Genomic DNA, 21,345 nt, shown 5'->3' on the forward strand with positions numbered 1-21,345 from the left:
CCGGTGTCAGGTCATGCATCTCTCAGGTTGTTTCACACTTCAGTAGACACATCCTACCTAATGTGTGAAGGCATTTCTTCACCTTTATAGCCAGGGAGCACACAATAGCCCTTACGGCTCTTCAGGCTCATGCAAAGCCCAGACACCTTCAGACTTTCTGTGGCTGATTGATAGATAGTCTTTCCTCTGTCAACACCAACTTCTGTTTTCCTTTGTTGACACAGAAATGGAATCTGATACCAATTCTCCCATTTTTATTCAAAGAACTGTGATTCTTCATAAAAAGCAAGAATCCTGTATTTCCTTGATTCCTAAAGAAGTGCTAGTACAACTCCCAAGTACTGTATTGGCCCAGCTTTTGCCCCTGAAAGACCCTTCCACAGCTCTGCATGTGGGCTGTTCTCCAGGGTCTCTTGCCCCTGCAGCCTGCCAGGCTCCCATTACGCATTGCAGCACAGCCTGCACCTCCATGGGCTACGTCTTCCAAAGGCTTCCAGTGTTACCCATACCCCTTTCCCTTCCACCACAGAGATGCCAGCTGACAAACTAGATGTCAAACAGCCTCCTCCTAATATTTTGTTATGTAATGACGAGATACTTAGCCTGGATGCCAGTGTCTGACATCTTTGTCAGACACTGAAAAAGTAAAAATGTTTATTGTTTGACTGCATAATGGAGCATCTGTGAATAATGTAAAAAAATGTGTTTACTCTTAGAACAAGAAAGTGTTTGGGTAAAGAATTGCTCATAATTGCAGTGAGAAAGAGTCCCACCTGGAGTAACTAGAAATTTTTCCTTCCATAAATGCTTATTTTGTTGTGTTATAGAGAACACAAATAAGAGTTAGAGTCTCATTGCTCTCCTGGCAAACTGACTTGTGAGATGTCAGGCAGGGCAAATTTCATTCACAGTACTATTTTTATGCTTCAAAGCCACACAACTACAGCATTTGCCGAGGATCAAATGTTTATTTATTTAAACACTTCAGCATCTATGACTTGCTTTAGATATTTGACAATAACTTACATGCATTATTTGTAAGGAGTGAAAAATCAACAAACACATTAACATTTCTGAGATTCCGATGTCCATAGAGAATTTCAGTAATATTATTCACATTTATAACGTTGAATCTAACTACTACTTTCCTTCTGTCCAGAAAGAAAGAAAACAAAGGCTTCGTCATGCCTGGAAAGTTAACAGATTCCTGCAAAAACAGATTTTGGCAAAAAAACAGACAAAGAAATTTCTCAGCTCGGAATTCTCCATGGAAATGGTCTTAGTCTGTAGCCCTTATTACACTACCTGTAGTGCCTGCTGTTACCACCCGAGATGTCACCTCAGGTGTCTCAAATCACTTAGGAACTTTGGTCCTGCAAAGAAAAACTTCAGAGGATGGTACAGTGCTGTCTCGGCATGACACAGCTCAGCGCCAAGCACGACTTTGAACTCTGTGGAGGCAAAGACTGTCATGTTTATTTTGGTAACGCCTTGTAGGGTTTGTACTCTCTTTGTGCCCTGATACAGTCTGGGACCCCGGCTCTGTCGTTAACCAGTGCTTTGTAAGAGACAGGGCAAACCCACAATATTTCCGTACAATTGTAGAGCAGGATCAAAACGGTGCTATACTGTAACAGAGGCATGTGTTGTGTGTGTGTAGAGTACATGGGGATGTTCTGAGTTGGGCAAACTAAACTACACCCTAGGTCTTCTTTCCTCTTCATGTTTTGCGATTGTGATACTTAAGTGATTTTACTGCTCAAAAACTGTGGCTTCCAAAAAGCAAAACATGCATCTCTAACATCTTCTTGTTTACCTTAATTTAGTGCATTTTTATTGTTCATACTTCATATCAAAAGAAAACCCCGCTGAAAGGAAACTGCCACCGCAGATGGCATTGAAATGCAAATAGAAGGTTTCACAGGAGCCCTGTCAGCAAACACTGTGTTGGAGATGCGCGAAGGCACGATCCTGCAAATGACTTCACAATGTGGGGAGGGAATAAAGAGAGGTTTAAGTAGCAATAATTGCCTATTCCATTGCTCTTACTCTGGGCAGACATCAATAAAAGACAATAATGCTAGAAGCTACAGGGACTTGTATAAGATTAAATTACCTTAATTGGGGTTAATTGAATAGGACTGATGAAACTCAAATCAGAAACAATGTATGTTATATTCAAATATAATTACAGAAAGGAAGTACGACTTGCCAACAAGGATAACAAATGGTACTACATATCAACAAAGCATATTAGAGCTGGAGCAGCTGTTTTTATGGTCTAGGTTGCAAGGCTGATGGCTTTTTTTTAATGACAGTTATCATCTGTTCCATTTCAGGAGACTAAGAATTAGGACTAGTGGCACATTCCTGCGTGCCACACTGAAAAACTTAATGTTCAAGAGAACGATCCTAGTTCTTAACTGCCCTTTTCTTTCATGGCACCCACGGGTGGGTGCACTTGTCCGGTGCAGGTGCCTGTGCTGGGCATTGTGCAATAGGCACCGACGTGACTTGAAGACCCAGCAGGCGGTGCTGGAGGCTCTCTGCATGCTCAGTAGCAGACCTGCAGGTTACCTTGCCAGCAGGAACTGGCGAGGCCTGAAGGGTTGGGCAGGGGCTCAAGGGATTTTGTAAACATCGATTTTGATTTCTCCTTGTGAATTCCTTAAATAAATTCCACTGTGGAAAAAATTAGTGTGATTCATGGGGTCACAGCTTTGATACTTCTAGGCAAGCAATGGACAGTATGAAAAGGCGAAGTGTTTTCCCTGAATATATGCTAGCTGGAACATGACTCAGTTCCTTACAGTGCTCCACAGCAGGTTGTTCTGCTGGAAAGCAAAAGTACTTCAGTTACAATGATATAATTTATTCATTGAAAATACCTCTTCCACAAAAGGGTAATGAATGTGGGACATTGTCAAATGAGAATTTCTCACAGAATTTAAATGACCGAAAACTTTGTGTTTCTCCTTTTGGTAAACTATGTATGCCAGGAATTATGCATTAGAATAGTTTAACAGTAATACTACATTGACTCAAAGCATGTTTACCAGTTTGAATTATATATTTTTTACTTTGGCTAAGAATTTAGTTACATTTTTAGAAGTACACTGTGGCTTCTACTTCCCAACTCAGGTTTTGAATCTTGCAAATATTTGGTTTATCTTTTGTTATATTTATCAATTTATTTGGTAGGATTTTGACTAGACCTAATACTTTTTATTATGATTTTGCAATTGATCTAATTTTTAGCACTTATCTACTAATAAATGTTTGTTCATACAGTGCTTTATAGTTTCAAAGTGTTACATGATAACTCACTATTAACAAACAGAATTTTTTTAAAAAATCCTGTAAAACAGAGTGGTTTATAAAACAAGCACAAGTTAACAGACATCAAAATGATGCATAGTACAGTGGTTAGTGCTTTAGTATAACTGAACTCATGAGGAGAACTTCAGATGATAAAAATTGCTCCAGACGGGAAATGTCAAGGCACAACTCTCAATGTCAAGGCAACGCTATTTACTCTTAGCTGCTGTAGGTTCCATGTCTATGTCCAGGTCGGACAGAGCACAGTAGAAGAGCATCTGAACATATTTTGTTGTTGTAGCTGTAATACATAGCAAAAATGTGTGAGACAAAGTTATAAGATATCTTAGGCAAATATACAGATTTTGAGGATTTGAAAGCACTACACAGATATTAGGAAAATCTTAAAACACCTTAATCAATTGGATTAAGCACATGTTATGAATCGCTAAAGGCAAAAGGAGCTTAATAATTTAACAGAAAGTCTTGTTTAATCAGACTTTCATCAACATTTTCTTTGAATTGTCAGATAGATAGCTGAGTTCAAACTGAATAAAAATATTAAAGTTTTGCTTTTCAAGATTGCCTGAATTTGAGGAGTGGAAACCACCTTTCAGGCCAATAATTCATTATTTCATAATTTACAGAAATGCACGGACTCCTCTGACTCAGATGTTCCATTCCTTTGACATAAAGTGAAGTAATGGTGTCCTGGTATTTCTGCCTTCCAGGGTATCAAACTGCATACATTTAGTCTTCACAATCCTACGCGGCTTTTACTGAGCCGATGTATTGAAATGGCCTAACACGACAAATATTAGATGACCATATTATATCCACATATTAGACTGTTTTGTACAGGTATGCATAGTTTTGTTTTCAGGACCATGTGGCGAAGCAAATGATCTCAGACATGCCATATATAAAAGCATAGCAAAACTTCATAAAGAAAAAGTATTCTGGGAAAAATTACTCTTTCTTTCTTCTGACCAAGCATTCAAGATTTTGGCACACTGACTAGGAGAAGATGATGTTGCTTACCAGAGAGCCACTGTAGACATTTAGGTCGTTTATCAAATGGCAGATAGATTCCCAAATAATACGCAGGAATGCCTGAGAGGGCAATACCAATGCCAATAAGGGAATTGATTGTGTCGCTGTAGAGAGGAACTATGACCAGGAAAAGGGAACATAAACAGTATACTATAGGGAAGAAGAGGTTAAGCTATGGAGGAAAAAAAAAAAAAAAAATCCAACATTTATTAAAACATGCAGTAAATACTCTATTGTAAAAATGTCAGGCTTTGCAGATTAAAGTTAGACATGTCAATAACAAAAATACAGCTATTGACTATATGACTACTATGAACTGAATCTTTTGACTGCCTACAGTCAGTACAATTTTCTAGCTTCTGTGTATGCTGCTGAGAACCTCTTATTTGGTACATATCTGAGTATCTGACCATTTTGTTGTTTTCAGGCCTGCACAAGGTCAATTCTTTTCCAATTAGTAAGAAATCAATCTTTGAAAGCAGTGCTTTAAAACTGAACAGTAACAGGTAGTTTCCCCTCTAACTTCAAGTGCAAATTTTTAATCGTAATTTTGATTGGGAACTAACTCACCTAGACTTTCAATTACCATGTTGATGCTACAGAACTAAGTGCCTGGGCAGTTAACAAATATCATACCACAAATAAAGAAAGTTGCAATAACCTCTTTATGGATTTATTTTTCACTATAATATTTTTCACTGGCTGTAGTGATGAGCCTTCTCAACAGTCCAGGAGTTGACATTTGAATACTAGCTGAAAATCCTGAGAGTTTACTGGTATAAATATTTCTTTTTCCTTATAAAGGTTAAAAATGTAAGTTAATGGAAACCAACTGCTACATTTCAGAAAAGGAAAAAGTGTATGTGGAGTTGTGACATTGACTAAGCTGGCAAATGCTGATAGGAATTAAACAGTCATCTATAATCTGACTGTAATCCTTACTTTAGTAGAGTCAGTAGCAAAACTGCCAATAAGGCAAGATTTAGTCTTTATCTTCCACATATTTGGGGGCAGATTTTGGAAATGAAGTGTGAACATTCTTCAGGAAAATTTGGTCCACTCTGGAAGACTGGAAAGTTTTCTATCAGTAGGTGCTTAGGATATTTTATGGTTTTGTTTGAACCGTGTGTTTTTTATAATCAGAATGTTACAGTTAAATGGAAAAAAAAGTGTTGGTAAAAATTGTGCAGGAGGTTAGGAAGAGAGAGTGATGAGGAAGAAATGTTTAGATTGGGTGTTAATTTGGATTTCTCATAATTTTTACTGCATCACTGCAGAGTCAAAATGCAGGTCATGGAGCCAACAGAGCACAGTGAAATGGGAGCCAGCGTGTGGTTTTGTGTGCCTGTGGGAAGCTGTGCGTTTCCTGGGCAATCACTGGATTAAAACTAGAAACAATTTTTAGGCAAGTTTTGTTTCTGTGCAGTCTCCCTCTCCTAACTGATAGCTAGAAGCTTTTCTACAGTCTGTCATTAAACTTGCATTTTACTGTCTATGACCACTATGCAGTGGGAGGGAACAATCAAAATATATCTGATTATTCAAGCTTTTGAACTTCTGCATGAGCTCTACTGAGATCCGCTCTGAACAATACAAATGGGGGTTGTTCCAGGATGGGCTAAGGACCCCAGGCATTTATTTATTCCTTTTTTATTCTGAAATAAGTATAGTTATAAAGTTGAATGAAAGGAAAAACAAAATGGTAAATATAATTTCAACCTCACAGCAAAAGTACCAGAACAGATGTTCTTGTGGCAACTCAAATGGGTGTTGCTGCTCCATTTCTTAGCTTGTATGTTGAAAGGATTTCTATGGCTGATAAGTAGTCTATAACATAACTGGCAATGTTATGGGTGTGGTATTAAGGATCACATAAACACATGCACTAGCTGGCTTTTAGGGCTTGTTTCCTCTCTTGTTTACTTACTTTGATAGGCCGTGGTCTACGTGGCTGAGTATATCTCAAATATATTAGTCCTGCAATAGACAGACCCACAAAGAGCCAGTAGTTGAAGCAGTAGTAATTAATGAGGAGGAAAACATCTTCCACAAGGAGATAAAGCAAAGTCATTAAGCCCTAGAGGTAATAAAAACAAAGACTTTTTAATGTGAAAATAAAGGTCTTATAAAATAAAGAGGTAGTAAAGTTATAAAACAGCCTGTTTCCAACATATTTGTCTGGACTTACAAGATCGGGCCTTTGCAAGAAGGATGTACTTAAAACTCTGAGAAATCTGCAAATATGCCATGTGAAACATGCTGGTATCTCTTCCTTAAACACAGCAATGAGACCGCCGCATTTGGCTGAAGAGGTGTCGGGTTTGAGAAGTTATGTTTCAGCACGAGGAGGAAACCCTCCTAAGATGACCAGATGAGGAGCCCCAGATGCTGCTGCACTATGGAGAAGGCTGCTAAGAAGCTTTCTGTAGGCAGCGGCTCACTCTGCTGTTCTGGCTGGCTTCAGCTTGAAAGCAAACTTTTAATTTAGTTTCATTGTTGGAGGCTCTCACAGTCCACTCATACACTGAGACCATTAGAGTAAATTCTGTGGTATGCAGGTATGCTATACTGCCTGCATGGAAAGACCTAAAATACCAGGAATTTAATGTCTGTCTTAACAGATGAGCAGAATGAAATTCCACTGTGAAAAACATGAATGGTGGTGTATTAAGGGAACATAGCTCATCTTACTGGCGCAAAAAGAATCCCTCTAAGAAGAGTATTCATAATGAGATTAAAAATTGTAGTAAATCATTTGATGTCAAACAGGACTGGTATAATAATCCATTTATAAACCATATGTAACACAGGGCAATGGAAGACACCAAATAAAATACACATTCAAATAAACAGCAGTGAAATGCCTTTGAATGATTCTACCTTCTCTGTGCATATCCTTCCCCTTATTTTAATCTGTTAGATTTATGGATTATTTATTAAGATCATTTGCACTAATTCTATACCTTATGGTTCCTCGACTTTGTATCACAAGATTCATTTGTATAGTGACAGCAAGAGAAAAACTCAATATGGCTGTAGGCATCCAACGGTAGGAATTTAATTTTAAGTGCTTTGTCACTCCTGTTATAACTAGAGTCCTAGAAAATCTGCCTCTGGCAGGGTCTGAGAAATATTCCTGCCATATTCTTCTCCAGTGACACTCTGAAAACTCACGTAAAGACTTAAACAACTCTTGTCTATACTGTTACATATTTAGCCATTCTCTGTTTTCTAAGTAATGCTATTGCACTTACTCCTCACTAATCTTGTTCAGAGAGCATATGAATGTGAATCAAGCCATTCTCTTTCCCCTGAAAAAAACCCCACCAGACAAAATAACGTAACCACCCTTAATGAGTTTTAGAAATTGTGAGCATTTGAGGAAGATGTCTCCAGCGCAGGAGGAGCCCGGGGGAAACACCAGGCAGAGGCGAGGTGTTATACTCCCCAGGTCCGAACCCCTGGCTGTCCCCCCCGCCAGGCATGGGGCCAAGCTGTCACTTACATTGAAGAGGAGAGCAGGGACTGGTGTGAAGCACTTTATATGAATCAAGCTCAGACTGTCAGGGAGGTGTCCTTCCCTGGCTCCAACGTAAAAAAGCCTAAAAAAAAAGAATAAGAAAACTCAACCAGACAGTGAGCCAAGGAATAGCTTCTTGCTTTCTGACAAAGGCAGCATTAATTCTTTTATTAGTGTGTTGTAAATCCTGCTGTCTTCTCAAGTGGCTTTAGTTTATCAATTGGTGCTGATCTTGAGAAGACATGTCAGATCATAACAATCCTTCCACCATAAATGCACAACTGGACATGGCAACAATTAACTGTGTCACTTTTACAATGCAGTAGTAAAGAATGCAGATTAATAATAAATAATTCCTTCTCAGTTATTTAAAATAAATCTTATATTTCATACCTAGACGCTGCAATTATTGATGAGTTTAAGCCACTATAGCAAGACATGGCCACTGCTATAGGAATTATCCACTTAGCGTAACTAAGGGTTTCACCGCCAAATGTCTGTAACAGAAAAAGAAAATAATAGTGATGCCCGTTACCTTAAGCATATGGACAATCCTGAGAAACTCTCATGAAAACACACCAGACCAAATATATTGCCATAGCCCATGCTTTCTTATGACACCCGATAACAATTTGGGAAATTAGAATTTGGAAAAACTGATCAGTATCAAAATAAAAATGGAGATACATTAAAAAAAAGAATTTAAAAAAAAAATTTCTAAGCCTAGACCAAGTCAATGAGATAATAGAAGATGTATTGACTTCAGTGTATTCTGACAAATTCTGACATTAGTAATCCATGAGTTATAATTGTACTTTTGTATAAAATATTGATAAGGATTTAAAAAGCATTTCACTGCACATTTTCGTGTTGAAAATTTTGCTGTGATCCTGAAGCATTAAACATCACACACTGTACATTAGAATGATAGCAAAAAACCCTGGTTCTTAAACCACCCAGAATCCCCATAGCTCTTTCTCTGTCTGGCCCTGACAAAAGCATCTTCTACAATGAAGTACTGTTAGGAGCAGGATTTACAGAGTATATAAGAGGATTTTACAAGAGCAGATTTATTGGATAGGTTCTTTATATGCACCTTCTAATATACTGGTGCTCTTACATGAAAACAAAGTTTAAAACAAAGCAACAACGTTCAGCATGGAAATATTTGAATTGTTTTGCCAAGAAGTATGCTACCTGAGATTCTTCTGCAGTGTCATCCATACAGTAACTTGTGTTCTGATTATTTTATACAACTTACCACAGCCACTGCATCACTTGTGAGGATAGCTGACATGTCCAACACTACATAGTATGCGATATTAGTCAACAAGTAAATAATAGTCACAATAGGCATTGAAATTGCAATAGAAAGAGGTAGATTCCTGTAAAAGGAAAATGGCAAAATTATTTCATGTTCTTTAAATAAGGAATATTTAAAGAGAAGATTGTTCCCAAATTCAAACATTTGTGAATGGATACCTCCACCACTTTTTGTAATCCATCATTTTGTAATCATGGGGTTACAAAATAACGTGCAGCCATGGGTGGAACTCTTCCATAAGCAGCTTAGTTGACTGCTTGTGGGTCTGTCACAAGTTTTAGAGAAAAAAAATGTACATTTATACCTGTAAATTTTATATACTGTCTTTTATATGAAGCAATTTAAGAGCAATTTGACTAATTTCCAGTCAGAAACAAATACAGAGTGGCTTGTCCTGCCATCACCTGTCTTACCAGGATGCTTCAGCCATTCAAAGGCAAAGAACGTGTTTACCTCTCAGGATTCTGCATTTCCTCGGTGACATAGTTGAGTGTGTCCCATCCCGAGTAGGAGAAGAGGGCAGAATAGAGAGCCAGCGCAATCATCCCTGGGTTTGTGGCTGAGCCCTCAAATGGAGCTCTCAGGTTTTCCGTTTCTCCTGTACAAACCACAGGGACCAATTGCCTGTTATGTTTCAAGGATTACAACGTAGAAGGACACTACACTGAAAGTCTCAGCTAACCAAAAGGCGATAAAACTCCACTGCATCCAGGTTTCATTACTGTTTCTAAAAGTGCACAGCTTATATTTTCACTTGACAAATGGGAAAGTTTCAGTCAGACGTTCAGACAGCTACACTTGTACAGGGAGACAACAGAAGACATTTTCCCATGTTTGGTATTTGGATGTGACTTGTGTGGTTCTACCAGAATTCACGGCGTCCTTGTCTCCTGGCGTCACTGTCTAGCCTACAGAAGGAGGGAGCCATACTGAGGTCATGCTACGCCCTGTCAGCCAGGCAGAGGCACTTGGGAAACCCAGATTCAGTTCCTGAATCTGTCTCATATTTCTTCCTTATATCTGTGCTTTTGTTTTCACCAGACGAATTAGTGGCCACTGGAGGAGGAACTCCTGGAGGCATGGTTCTCAGTGGGATGCTCTGCCCCACAAAGGTGTTCCCCAAAATTAAGAGAGGAGACTTAAAAAATCTTTCCTTTCAAAACTCTCCTCTAGTTTATCTCAATTGGTTGAGATTACAACCTGCAGAATGCTGCAAAATAGGAGAAATGTTAACGAAACTGCGTGAGCCTTCACTGTGATTCTGGAAAGGGGAAGAAAGGCCTTACTGACTTTGCAGAAGGAAAGTAAACTATCTAATATAAATGGAAGTGGGTTAAGTATTAAGGAAGACAGAAACATGCTGAAACCTCTAATAGGGAAGAAAGTAAGGTCTTTGTTGTAAAGTGAAACAATTTCACCCTGTGGTTAAACTAAGGAGTTTATAGATACCACAAAAGCAATTCAGTCTTTGAAGAGCAGTAACTACCAGGAGACTGTTTGAACCGAGGAAAGTGAAGCTATGAGATGTACACACATTTTGGGGAAGAAAATGGCTGGAAAAAAAAAAAAGAAAAATCCAAAAGGACCAAGAAAAGCTTTTTTTAATAAAGACAGCTCATACTCAAAATCAGATACATTCACAGTGTTTTAAAACAAGAGGCATATCTGAGCACATCAGAAGGAATACGGCAGGGCTAAAACTTCATAACTGTCCTTTTAGTTAAAACAGCTGCTGAGTTGAAAAGAGTGCATTGACCTGATCACAGCTTCCTCCAGAAGTCTACAACATTCCTCCTCCCAGTCCTTTCTGTATTTAAGTGCTCGGTTCTGCTTAAACAAAGTAGACGAGACCTTTACTACCAGTAAAAGCCCTCAGCGGTTTGTGTTCCTCACAGTAATGTTTACTCTCCACCTTTACCCTCCCTCACCCCATGGAGCAATGCAAAGGAACTGATGTGGGCTATATGGATGCAGGAGCAGAGGCAACGGCCCCTGGGCCAAACTGCATGGTGGCAGCTGCACGCCAGTGAGTGGGCTGGGAGTTTTGAAGGAGGACATTCAAAAGCACGGGTAAATTTGTGACTGTGGGGACAGGGCAAAGCTGCTATAGGGGTGACATCACAGGCTTACACCTTTGTAAAACTGCAGCAGCTTTGTGAGGGAAACTACTCCTTCACTTAACTGTGGCCCTTAAGCAATGCTTTTCCTCTGCATCTTCATGTTCCTGCCTTTAGGACTGGGTTCATTTGTTCAGGTTTCTTTAGACTTGAACAAACCAGTGACAACTGACATGCACGGACAATGGCTAAACAAAAAAGCTCTCTTAAAGTCTGATGTAGCTTTGCAGCGTAGCAGGTGATGCAACTGCAGCTAGGGAAAGGAGAAGGCCAGCAAACATGGAAAAGCAAGCATGCTTGTTAGGTTTTATAAGACAGTTTCAGCAAGAGAAAAAGACAATTCCTAAACTGAAGAGGGGAAAACATCTTTATCTCAACTGAATAAGGATACAATGGCTATTTAAGAATTTCGTGGGAAAGGAAAATGGAGAAACCTTAGTAACTAAACAACAGAGCTAGATTTGGAAGAGACTTTACTGTACCAGAGGGCCAAATTAATAAAATCAAATCTATTGTCATATGCAAAGATCAGAGGTAGCACTGGAATAAACTAGTCTCCATCCTTTCAGTGTATTCAGTTCAGTTCAGCTATTGATGATACGAGGTGTCTCATCTGTCCTGTGATGTCTTACAATACCAGAGTGAATCACAGGACTGCACTATTACAGCTTTCTCCCTTGTTTCTAGGGGCCCTCTTACCAATGAAGGAAAGGACAAGTTCCTTCCTCCCTGATCCTCTCCCGTTGCAGGGCACTCCGGTGGCTCTCTGCCATGGGCAGGGCAGGGAAAGCCGGGGGTGAGAAGTGATGCAAAGGACGCATCCAGCAACTTCTGCTGTGCTGTCCTGTCATAGGACAAGTAGCAACACTAGCCTTTAACAAGCATGAGTCAGAGAAACAAGGCTGACTTTAAACTAGTTAGCACTAAACTGATGTTAATTCAGCTGCTATTTGCTCTTCAGCCCAAGCAATGAAGAACTTGGCGTGTGTTGGTTTGCCACACTAAGGACAGAAGAATAATTAAACCCCCATTGCTTAACAAGCCATAAAGTTCCTCTGATCTTCCTGTGGCAGACAGTTTTTTCCAGAATAAACAACACTTCATATGTAAGCGTTAAGCAGTCTGATCTTCCTGCACAGATTTTGAAACTCATATATGGTTCATTTTTAAGAATTTAGGTAAATGAAAATTATTCTTACCTTTACCAATTTTGTAAAGGCCAACAGATATCACCAAGATAAGAGCCATAAGTTTTGCATATGTGAAAACATCTTGTACACGGGTTCCCCACTTCACGTTAACACAATTAATAAATGTTAAGGAACCTGCAGAGAAAAAGAATCTGCATGAAAGGAGCACTGTATGTTTTACATCACTTAAAGCATATTTCAAATCCATCCTTCCAGATACCACCCATCTTTCAAGGAATAAAACAGAATCAAATTTCACCATTTCAGGACCACCTAGATTTATTAAAATGAATAAAATATTTGGTTTAAAATTTACACAATTGTTTTCTGAAGGATACTGTTTTCATGACAAAAGACATCAGCTTTTGAATTTTAGGACTAACTCCTGCTCCTTTTAAGTACTCTTTAAATTTCATTAAAGTCAACAGAGTTGCTCACATGCAAAAGGTGAGATTTCTTTATATCCTTTGTTTGAACTGAAGTTTTTCCTGAAGTTCTCCATGCTGATTTGAGCTCTAGTCTGCGTACAGAGTAAGGACAGCTCCTGCACCAAAAAGTTTGGATGCTGTGGACAAGATCCTGAACTAAGCCAGGCCAGCACACTGCTACTGTGTGCCCATGGCTTAGAAGCTGTGTCATTCACACTTTGACCCTGAGTCTGAAGATTACAGAAGTACTTACTTACAGAGTTCTCTCAAGTCTCAATTTTGTCAGAATCTAATAGAAATAGCAAAGTAGTTGGTTGCAGAGGGTGGGTGGGATCAACTTGTTCTCCTTTCCTCCTTCTGCCATATTCTTTGTATTCAGTTTTGTTGCAGAAGTTAAACCCCAGTGAGAGGATAAAGTGCTGTGATGAGTGCTGCTGTTTGGCTGGCAGCAGGTCCAGCCAGGGGCTGAGCCACATGCCCACCTCCTCTCTCTCTAGCACACACACATGGCACCATGGGCAACTTATCTCTCTTGCACTTCCATAATTCAAAACAGAGATAGATGAGGAAAGGTAAGGCTATGCATTAGTACCAGATATGAAGTCCAGCTGCTGGAGAAGAGAGCAGGACAAATGCAGCATGGGCAGTGCAGAGTGCTCTCAAGGATGGATCAGAATGGCCTATTTCTTCTCTAGCACTCTTGTTGGTCTTTGCTTCTGTTTCTTTGACCTGCCTATAATCTACACATCAGTTTTGAAAGGAAAGAAAAGGATTTTGTAATGCTTAAAGTGAAAACCATTTAGAAACCTTTTGATATAGTAAGGAAATTAGCATCCAACCACAGATGCTCAAAGAACTTCTTGCCTTCATTATCATGAGTGACTATGCATATCTGAAAGAGTGTCCTGTCAGCTGTCAATGTAATAATAGACCTATTTACAGAAGCGGGACATGATTTGCCCCCACTATTTCCTGTTAATATACCAATACTGTGCAATGGAGACAGAATGTTGTTTTTATTCTGGTATTAAAAAAACCCAATAGGTCATATAATGATTATTCATGCCTAGGGTCAGGTTTTAATATAATTTTTAAATATCTGTAAATAATGACTTCTGTAAACATTGCTCTAGTAAAGGAATGAGGGGCGGAGGGATCACCCTCTATGTCAAGAAGTGGATATAGTGAAGAGCTGTCTCTGAAGAATAGACACGAGCAGGTTGAAAGCTAGCAAAGGGTGCTAGCAAAGGCCCTCAGCTTGTTGCTCGAGCCGTGCTGGGTACACTGGAGCACACCTGAAGCCTTATAGAGATGAGCCAGGGGCTCCTGAGGTAGTAGGAGCCAACAGAGAAAGACCTGTGAAATATCTCAAAGGAATTAAGGTGTGTTACTCTAAGAAGGTGACACAGCCAACAGCCCAGCTGAAGTGCCTCTACACTAATGCACACAGCATGAGCAACAAACAGGAGAAAGTGGAAGCCACCATGCTGCTAGAAATCTATGACCTAGTTGCCATTACTGAAACTTGGTGGGATGAATCCAATGACTGGAGGATGTTCACAAGAGACAGGCAAGGAAGGAGGGGCAGAGGGGTTTCCCTCTACATCGAGAAATGGATAGAGTGAAGAGCTGTCTCTGAAGAATAGACACGAGCAGGTTGAAAGCTTATGGGTAAGAATTAGAGACCGAGGCAACAAAGGGAACCTTGTGGTTGGTGTCTACTATAGGCCTCCTGATCAATAGGAGCCTATTGGCAAAGCCTTCTTACTCCAGCCATAGGAGGCATCACACTCGCAGGCTCTCGTCCTGCTGGTGGCCTTCAACCGCCCCAACATCTGCTGGAAAAGTAGCACGCCGAGCTGTAGGCAATCCAGGAGACACCTGGAGTGCATTGAGGATAACTTCTTAAGGCAGGTAATAGACAGCCCTACAAGAGGGAATGCGATACTGGGCCTGATGGTCACCAATGCAAGTGAGCTAACTGGTGATGTCAAGACTGGAGGCAGCCTGGGCTGCAGTGATCATGCACTGGTGGAGCTCACAGTCCTGAGGGGTATGGGTCAGGTGAAGAGTAAAGTCAGGACCCTGAATTTTAGGAAAGCAAAATTCCAGCTGTTCAAGGAGTTAGTCAATAGGGCACCCTGGAAAATGCCCTCAGGGACAAGGGAAGAGAACAGAGCTGGCAGATCTTTAAGGACGCTTTCCATAGAGCGCAAGAGCTCTCGATCCCCACATGTAAGAAATCAGGAAAAGAAGGCAAGAGACCGGCATGGCTGAGTTGAGACCTGCTGGTCAAAGTAAAAGGCAAGAAGGCAATGCACAGGCAGTGGACGCAGGGACAGGTGTCCTGGGAAGAGTATAGGGACGCTGCCCGGTTGTGTAGGGATGGGGTCAGGAAGGCCAAGGCGTGGCTGGAGCTGAACTTGGCAAGGGATGCACAGAATAATAAGAAGGGCTTCCACAGGTATGTCAGCCAGAAAAGGAAGGTCAAAGGAAGTGTACCCCCCGATGAACAAGCCTGGCAAACTGGTAACAACGGATAAGGAGAAGGCTGAGGTACTCAACAACTTTTTTGCCTCAGTCTTCACTGGTAACCTCTCTTCCCACGCCTCTCGACTGGATGGACCACAACACAGGGACTGGAGGAGCAAAGTCCCTCCCACTGTAAGAGAAGATCAGGTTTGTGACCGCCTGAGGAACCTGAACATACATAAGTCTATGGGACCTCACGAGATGCACCCCAGAGTCCTGAGGGAATTGGCTGATGTAGTTGCCAAGCCACTCTCCACGATATCTGAACAGTCGTGGCAGTCAGGTGAAGTCCCTGGTGACTGGAAAAAAGGAAACATTGCACCCATTTTCAAAAAAGGGCCAAAAGGAGGACCCTGGGAACTACCGACCTGTCAGCCTCACCTCTGTGCCTGTGAAGATCATGGAACAGATCCTCCTAGAAGCTGTGCTAAGGCACATGGAGGACAGGGAGGTGATTCGAGACAGCCAGCATGGCTTCTCCAACGGCAAGTCTTGCCTGACCAACCTAGTGGTCTTCTGTGATGGAGTGACTACATCAGTGGACAAGGGAAGAGCTACAGATCTTGTCTATCTGGAATTCTGTAAGGCCTTTGACACGTGCCCCACAACATCCTTCTCTCTAAACTGGAGAGAGATGCATTTGGTGGATGGACTGTTCGGTGGATGAGAAATTGGCTGGATGGTCGCACCCAGAGGATAGTGCTCAACAGCTCAATGTCCGGATGGGGATCAGTGACAAGTGGTGTCCCTCAGGGGTCCGTATTGGGACCAGTACTGTTTAACATCTTCATCAATGACATAGACAGTAGGACCGAGTGCACCCTCAGCAAGTTTGTGGACGACACCAAGCTGTGTGGTGCAGTTGACACGCCTGAGGGATGCGATGCCATCCAGAGGGATGTGGACAAGCTTGAGAAGTGGGTCCGTGTGAACCTCACGAGGTTCCACAAGGCCAAGTGCAAGGTCCTGCACCTTGGTTGGGGAAATCCCAGGTATCAATGCAGGATGGAGGATGAAGGGATTGAGAGCAGCCCTCTGGAGAAGGACTTGGGGGGACTGGTGAATGATAAGCTGGACATGAGCCAGCAATGTGCGCTCGCAGCCCAGAAAGCGAACTGTGTCATGGGCTGCATCAGAAGAAGCGTGGCCAGCAGGTCGAGGGAGGTGATTCTGCCCCTCTGCTCCGGTGAGACTCAACCTGGATTATTGCGTCCAGCTCTGGAACCCTCAGGACAGGAAGGACATGGACCTGTTGGAGCGGGTCCAGAGGAGGGCCACAAAAATGATCAGAGGGATGGAACACGTCTCCTTTGAGGAAAGGCTGAGAGAGTTGGGGTTGTTTAGCCTGGAGAAGAGAAGGGTCCGGGGACACCTTATTGCAGCCTTTCAATACTTAAAGGGGGCCTATAAGAAAGATGGGGACAGACTTTTTAATAGGGCCTGTAGTGATAGGACAAGAGGTAACGGTTTTAAACTAAAAGAGGGTAGATTTAGACTGGATATAAGGAAGACTTTTTTTATGATGAGGGTGGTGAAACACAGGAACAGGTTGCCCAGAGAGGTGGTAGATGCCCCATCCCTGGAAACATTCAAGGTCAGGTTGGACGGGGCTCTGAGCAACCTGATCTAGTTGAAGATGTCCCTGCTCATTGCAGGGGGCTTGGACTAGATGACCTTTAAAGGTCCCTTACAACCCAAACTATGACTCTATGATTCTAAATGTGGCCTATACACTGAAAGAAGTTTTTTATGCTCTATAATTTAAAAAAATCTCTGTAGTAGAACTTAACCATATACCTCTTTCTTAAGAGTACAACAGTATTTATCAGTAACTGTTAAAATTATAGGGTTATTTCTTCAAAATGATAAAGTAAGTGTTGACTGAACTTTTTAATACTGAACATTTAGGAGTCATTTATGATGCTATAAAGTGCTATTTGAAACACCACAAAGAACATATTTACTGCATGTCTATATGACATATGACATGTATCATGTGCTGCAGGGTGTAATTAAATTCAAGGCAATGCGACCTTGCCATGGAATTCCCAGTAAATTCTACTATATAGAGAGATTTAAATAAGTTCTCTCCACTATGTTAGTGAAATGCCAGTTAAATCTATGCTACTGAGCCTTATAAAAAATTGTTCAAGCTAGTAATAAATTTGCTATCTGACACTGCTGAATTGTGTATCACAGTTAATATAATTAACTGCAATTTTCCCAGCAATTGGGGTTGTTACTGGAAATGCTTGTTATAAGCCTAGTCAGTGGTGATGCAACTAATTTGCTGTATGAGAAAGCAGCAGCTACCAGCCACACCTAGGGCATCAGCTCAGGAATCAGAGGTACTAGAGCATGCAGTTGTGTCACATGAAGACTACGGCAAGAATAACTAAGAAAGGGAAGCCTTAGAGAAACAGCAGCATTTGAAGACTACTCACAAGTGTTGGGGTCTCATGACATGCACTTAGAACGCTGGGGAAAGAAATTTTGATCTAATAAATAACTGCTTTCCTGTGCAAGTGGAGAATCTCAGCTGATAAAGTCTTTTGGGGTAGGGTTAGTTGCCTTTTAGACTGCTGAGTGGTCATGATGGTCTCAAGTTATACCATGGACCCTTTTTCAGAAGTGAACTTCCTCTGCACCACAGTGGCAAGAGTCAGGGATGCAGAGAAAACACCTTTTCAGAATTGTCTGTATACATTATATTATCTTTAATTAAAATTACTTATCGTTGTGGAAGTCTTTGTTGAGTTGTACCATTTAAGCCATTTTTAAAAGATCATGCTATAGCACAGCCTCAAAGGAACACATAAACTAACCTGAAAAATCCATGTTTATAAGGAAAAGAATCTGAGTACAGTCCATCTACTGGAGGATAGATATGTAATGCTTATCCCTGTGTTCACCTAAGACATACAGTCACAATGAAGTCAACTCTGCAGAGTGTCTGATTACACTACACAATTTCCCTAGAGACAACACTCCTATTAGGCAGAGTATTTTTAATTCCATATGAATTTTAAGATTTTTTGTTCATATTTTGTGATTTGCAAGAAATAGGGGAGAGAGAGCATGGACCAAATGTGGGCTGCCAATTAGGCCAATGATCCATAGAGATATATGTATCTTTAATTAGCAGTCATAGTTTCACCCAGCCAAATAGTTGTAATTCTCCTCTCCCCTCTAATAATCCCAGCCCCAAAGAAAATCCAACTGAATAAAAGATTATTAGTTCTTAAGAACATGTTTTAGAGAGGCAATGATTATTTTCACAGAAGGCAAAGGAATAGAAATTCAGAAAAATCTCTCTGGGCACCTACAATTATAGTTCTTAACTTGTAGGAATCATAACTTTACTTACATATACAAGCAGCTGCAATCAACCTGACTGCATCATATGGCGGCTCACAATGAGGAAAAATTGGTTGAACAATATAGTTAGCAAACGTGATTGCTATCACTGCCTGGGTTGTCGGTTCGATAATTAGCAAGGAAGACCAGAGTCTGATGAAGGCCACAAAAGCACCAAATGCTTCCAGGATATAGGCGTAACTGGCTCCAGATTTAACAATGGATGTTCCCAATTCAGCGTAACACAAAGCTCCGAACAGTGAAAACATCCCACCAAGCGCCCAGATGACTAGAGAGAGTCCATAGGACGCACTGTACATTAAAACACCTCTGGGTGATACAAATATCCCAGAGCCAATCATGTTCCCTACAATTAAAGAAACTCCATTTAGTAATGTGATTTCTTTTTTCATCTGCATTTTTTCACTGTTCTCTGCCATATTGTCCATTTCAGCTTTTCCATTCTTAGTTTTGGATTTTTTATTGCAGCATATTCGCCAGGGGGCTGGCATCTTCAACTACCATTACCTGAAAACAAGAGGAGAAAACATCTTTTGTAACGCACATGGCATCAGAGACATGGATAAGACAATTAGCATACAAGGCATAAACAACACAAAGAACAATTATTTTGCTTGCTTTTACCTTGCAGTCCAGGAACCACATACCAGTGAATTTTCTTAACTTTCACTGTTCTGTACCTTTTTAATGGATAAATGTGAGGCCACTGTCCTTGGTTATAGATCCTGAAGCTTTCATGAACTCTCAGTTCACTTTTGTTATTTATCTTGAATTGTAATTCTATGTTATGTTACTGAAGTTATCTTAGGGAAGAAGGAGACACTGTACCCCTGGAAACATGTCCTAATACAGCTGGATTGTCCCCTACAGGTATACCTCTCCCTAAATTTTGCTCTCATCCCAGGAAGAACTTTATTTCATCATTATTTGTTTCACCAGATCACATCCATCTGAAAATTACCTGCTGAGGAACACAAGATAAAAGAGAGAAGATGATACTCAAAACCTCCAACCTCAGGAGGTTAATGTTAATATGAGGATAAAGAAAAGAGCTTTAGCTGTTCCTAGAGATGAGATAGCTGCTGCAGTGAAGAGTGCAGCTTGTTTAGTTATTAACCTCACTTGAGTTCCGGGTAGAAGCCGCTAGCATGCATAGGGATTGAGTTTTGAACAGCTTGTCCCTGGAACACTTTTGTATAAGGGAGTCCAACAAAACACGACTGTAAAAGCTTCCCACTCCGGTGCTCACAGGGCAGGATCCAAGTATGCTGGGAGCTGGGAAAATGACGTAACTGCATAGCTGCATCGATAAATCAGCCCTGTGCACACATCGCACCTCTCTGGGGCTGCAGTCCGCAGGGATGGGGAAGGGAAATGTAACAGCCGGGACTGCAGCCAACTGTCTCAACTCTTGGGTCCTACTGACTCATAACGATGCTTACTTAGAACAATGAATTTTTTTTTGGTGCCTGTCTCAAAAGAAATGTATTTCTCCTTCTCTTCCCCTCTCCACACACACTCTAAAACACTTCCAGAGAAAAATTCCTCAAAATCCTATGGGCTAAAGCCAAGTTCTCTGAGTAGAACAATGCTCCTCCACGCGACACTGGCCAAAAACATTTGATCACAAATATATGTTGTTAAAACTTGGGTCAATGGCCAGTTTAAATCAACCAACCTGCCCTCCCCAAATTTCCTGAAAGGTTTGCTTTCTGTTGCAAAGTATGTCTGTTTTAGCAGCCCTGAATAATTTAAAATTATATGTGTTCTTTTCCAGCTTTTTTTGATGCAACTCAGTTTCTTAGTTGATCAAATAACAAGGCCTGATGAGGATTAAAGATTAAAAGATGTGAAACTCTCTTTAAAGATTAAATGCTTTTCTCATCCCAATGGCACTTTCTGTAACCACAGGAGCACTGTGGGAACACTGGAGGAAAGTTAAATATTAATTCTTGCCATAGGTGTTCAAGAGTGACTGCTGAGTCTCCCATCTTTTGCTGACTTCCTCTTCACACGAGTGACTCCTCTTACTTCTCATTTTGTCCCTCTAAGAATAAGAACCGTCACCTTGGCCTGGGGGGAGGAGTTTCAGGCATCCAATGCCACCAGTCATGTATCTTCCTTAAAATTCCTGATAAGCATTTCCAGTTTACTACTATGAACACAATTTTTCTGCTTCTGTGAAAGAAAGGAGGGAAAAGAAGTCACACACCCCTACCCCCCCAAAACATGAGCTAGTACTTCCAGAATCTCCTGGCTCTGTCTCTGCTTTCCATGTCTATGTGAAATGTTGGCAGAATCCCCCTCCCGTGATCGCAGCTGTCCGGAGAGCCCATCAGGACAACAGCAAGCTGGAAATTTGGGCAGAACTCTGTATTAATACAACTTTGGCAGCAGAACTGTTTTAAAATCACCTTGTCCTTTTTGTGCCTGATCTGGGAATTATTTATTTATTTATTTTTTAATTTATTTTTAAATGTGGGTC

General features: G+C 40.9%; 1 protein-coding gene across 4 annotated transcripts in view; it reads right to left on the minus strand.

Moving 5' to 3' along the window:
* Positions 1-948: 948 nt before the first annotated feature.
* The window catches only part of LOC115340282 (Y+L amino acid transporter 2-like), a 29,493-nt gene continuing 9,096 nt past the window's right edge, over positions 949-21,345 (minus strand). For all 4 annotated transcript variants that reach the window (XM_030011638.2, XM_041122930.1, XM_041122929.1 and 1 more), the window contains 9 exons: positions 18,850-19,367; positions 12,532-12,657; positions 9,669-9,813; positions 9,153-9,276; positions 8,285-8,388; positions 7,877-7,973; positions 6,299-6,448; positions 4,360-4,543; positions 949-3,619 (listed from right to left, as the gene is read on the minus strand). In XM_030011638.2, the coding sequence (XP_029867498.1) occupies positions 3,528-3,619; positions 4,360-4,543; positions 6,299-6,448; positions 7,877-7,973; positions 8,285-8,388; positions 9,153-9,276; positions 9,669-9,813; positions 12,532-12,657; positions 18,850-19,351 (1,524 nt within the window). In that variant the 5' untranslated portion in view covers positions 19,352-19,367 and the 3' untranslated portion in view covers positions 949-3,527. The remainder of the gene's footprint in view (positions 3,620-4,359; positions 4,544-6,298; positions 6,449-7,876; positions 7,974-8,284; positions 8,389-9,152; positions 9,277-9,668; positions 9,814-12,531; positions 12,658-18,849; positions 19,368-21,345) is intronic.

This window comes from Aquila chrysaetos, chromosome 4 (genome assembly GCF_900496995.4).
Source record: "Aquila chrysaetos chrysaetos chromosome 4, bAquChr1.4, whole genome shotgun sequence".
NCBI lineage: Eukaryota > Metazoa > Chordata > Aves > Accipitriformes > Accipitridae > Aquila > Aquila chrysaetos.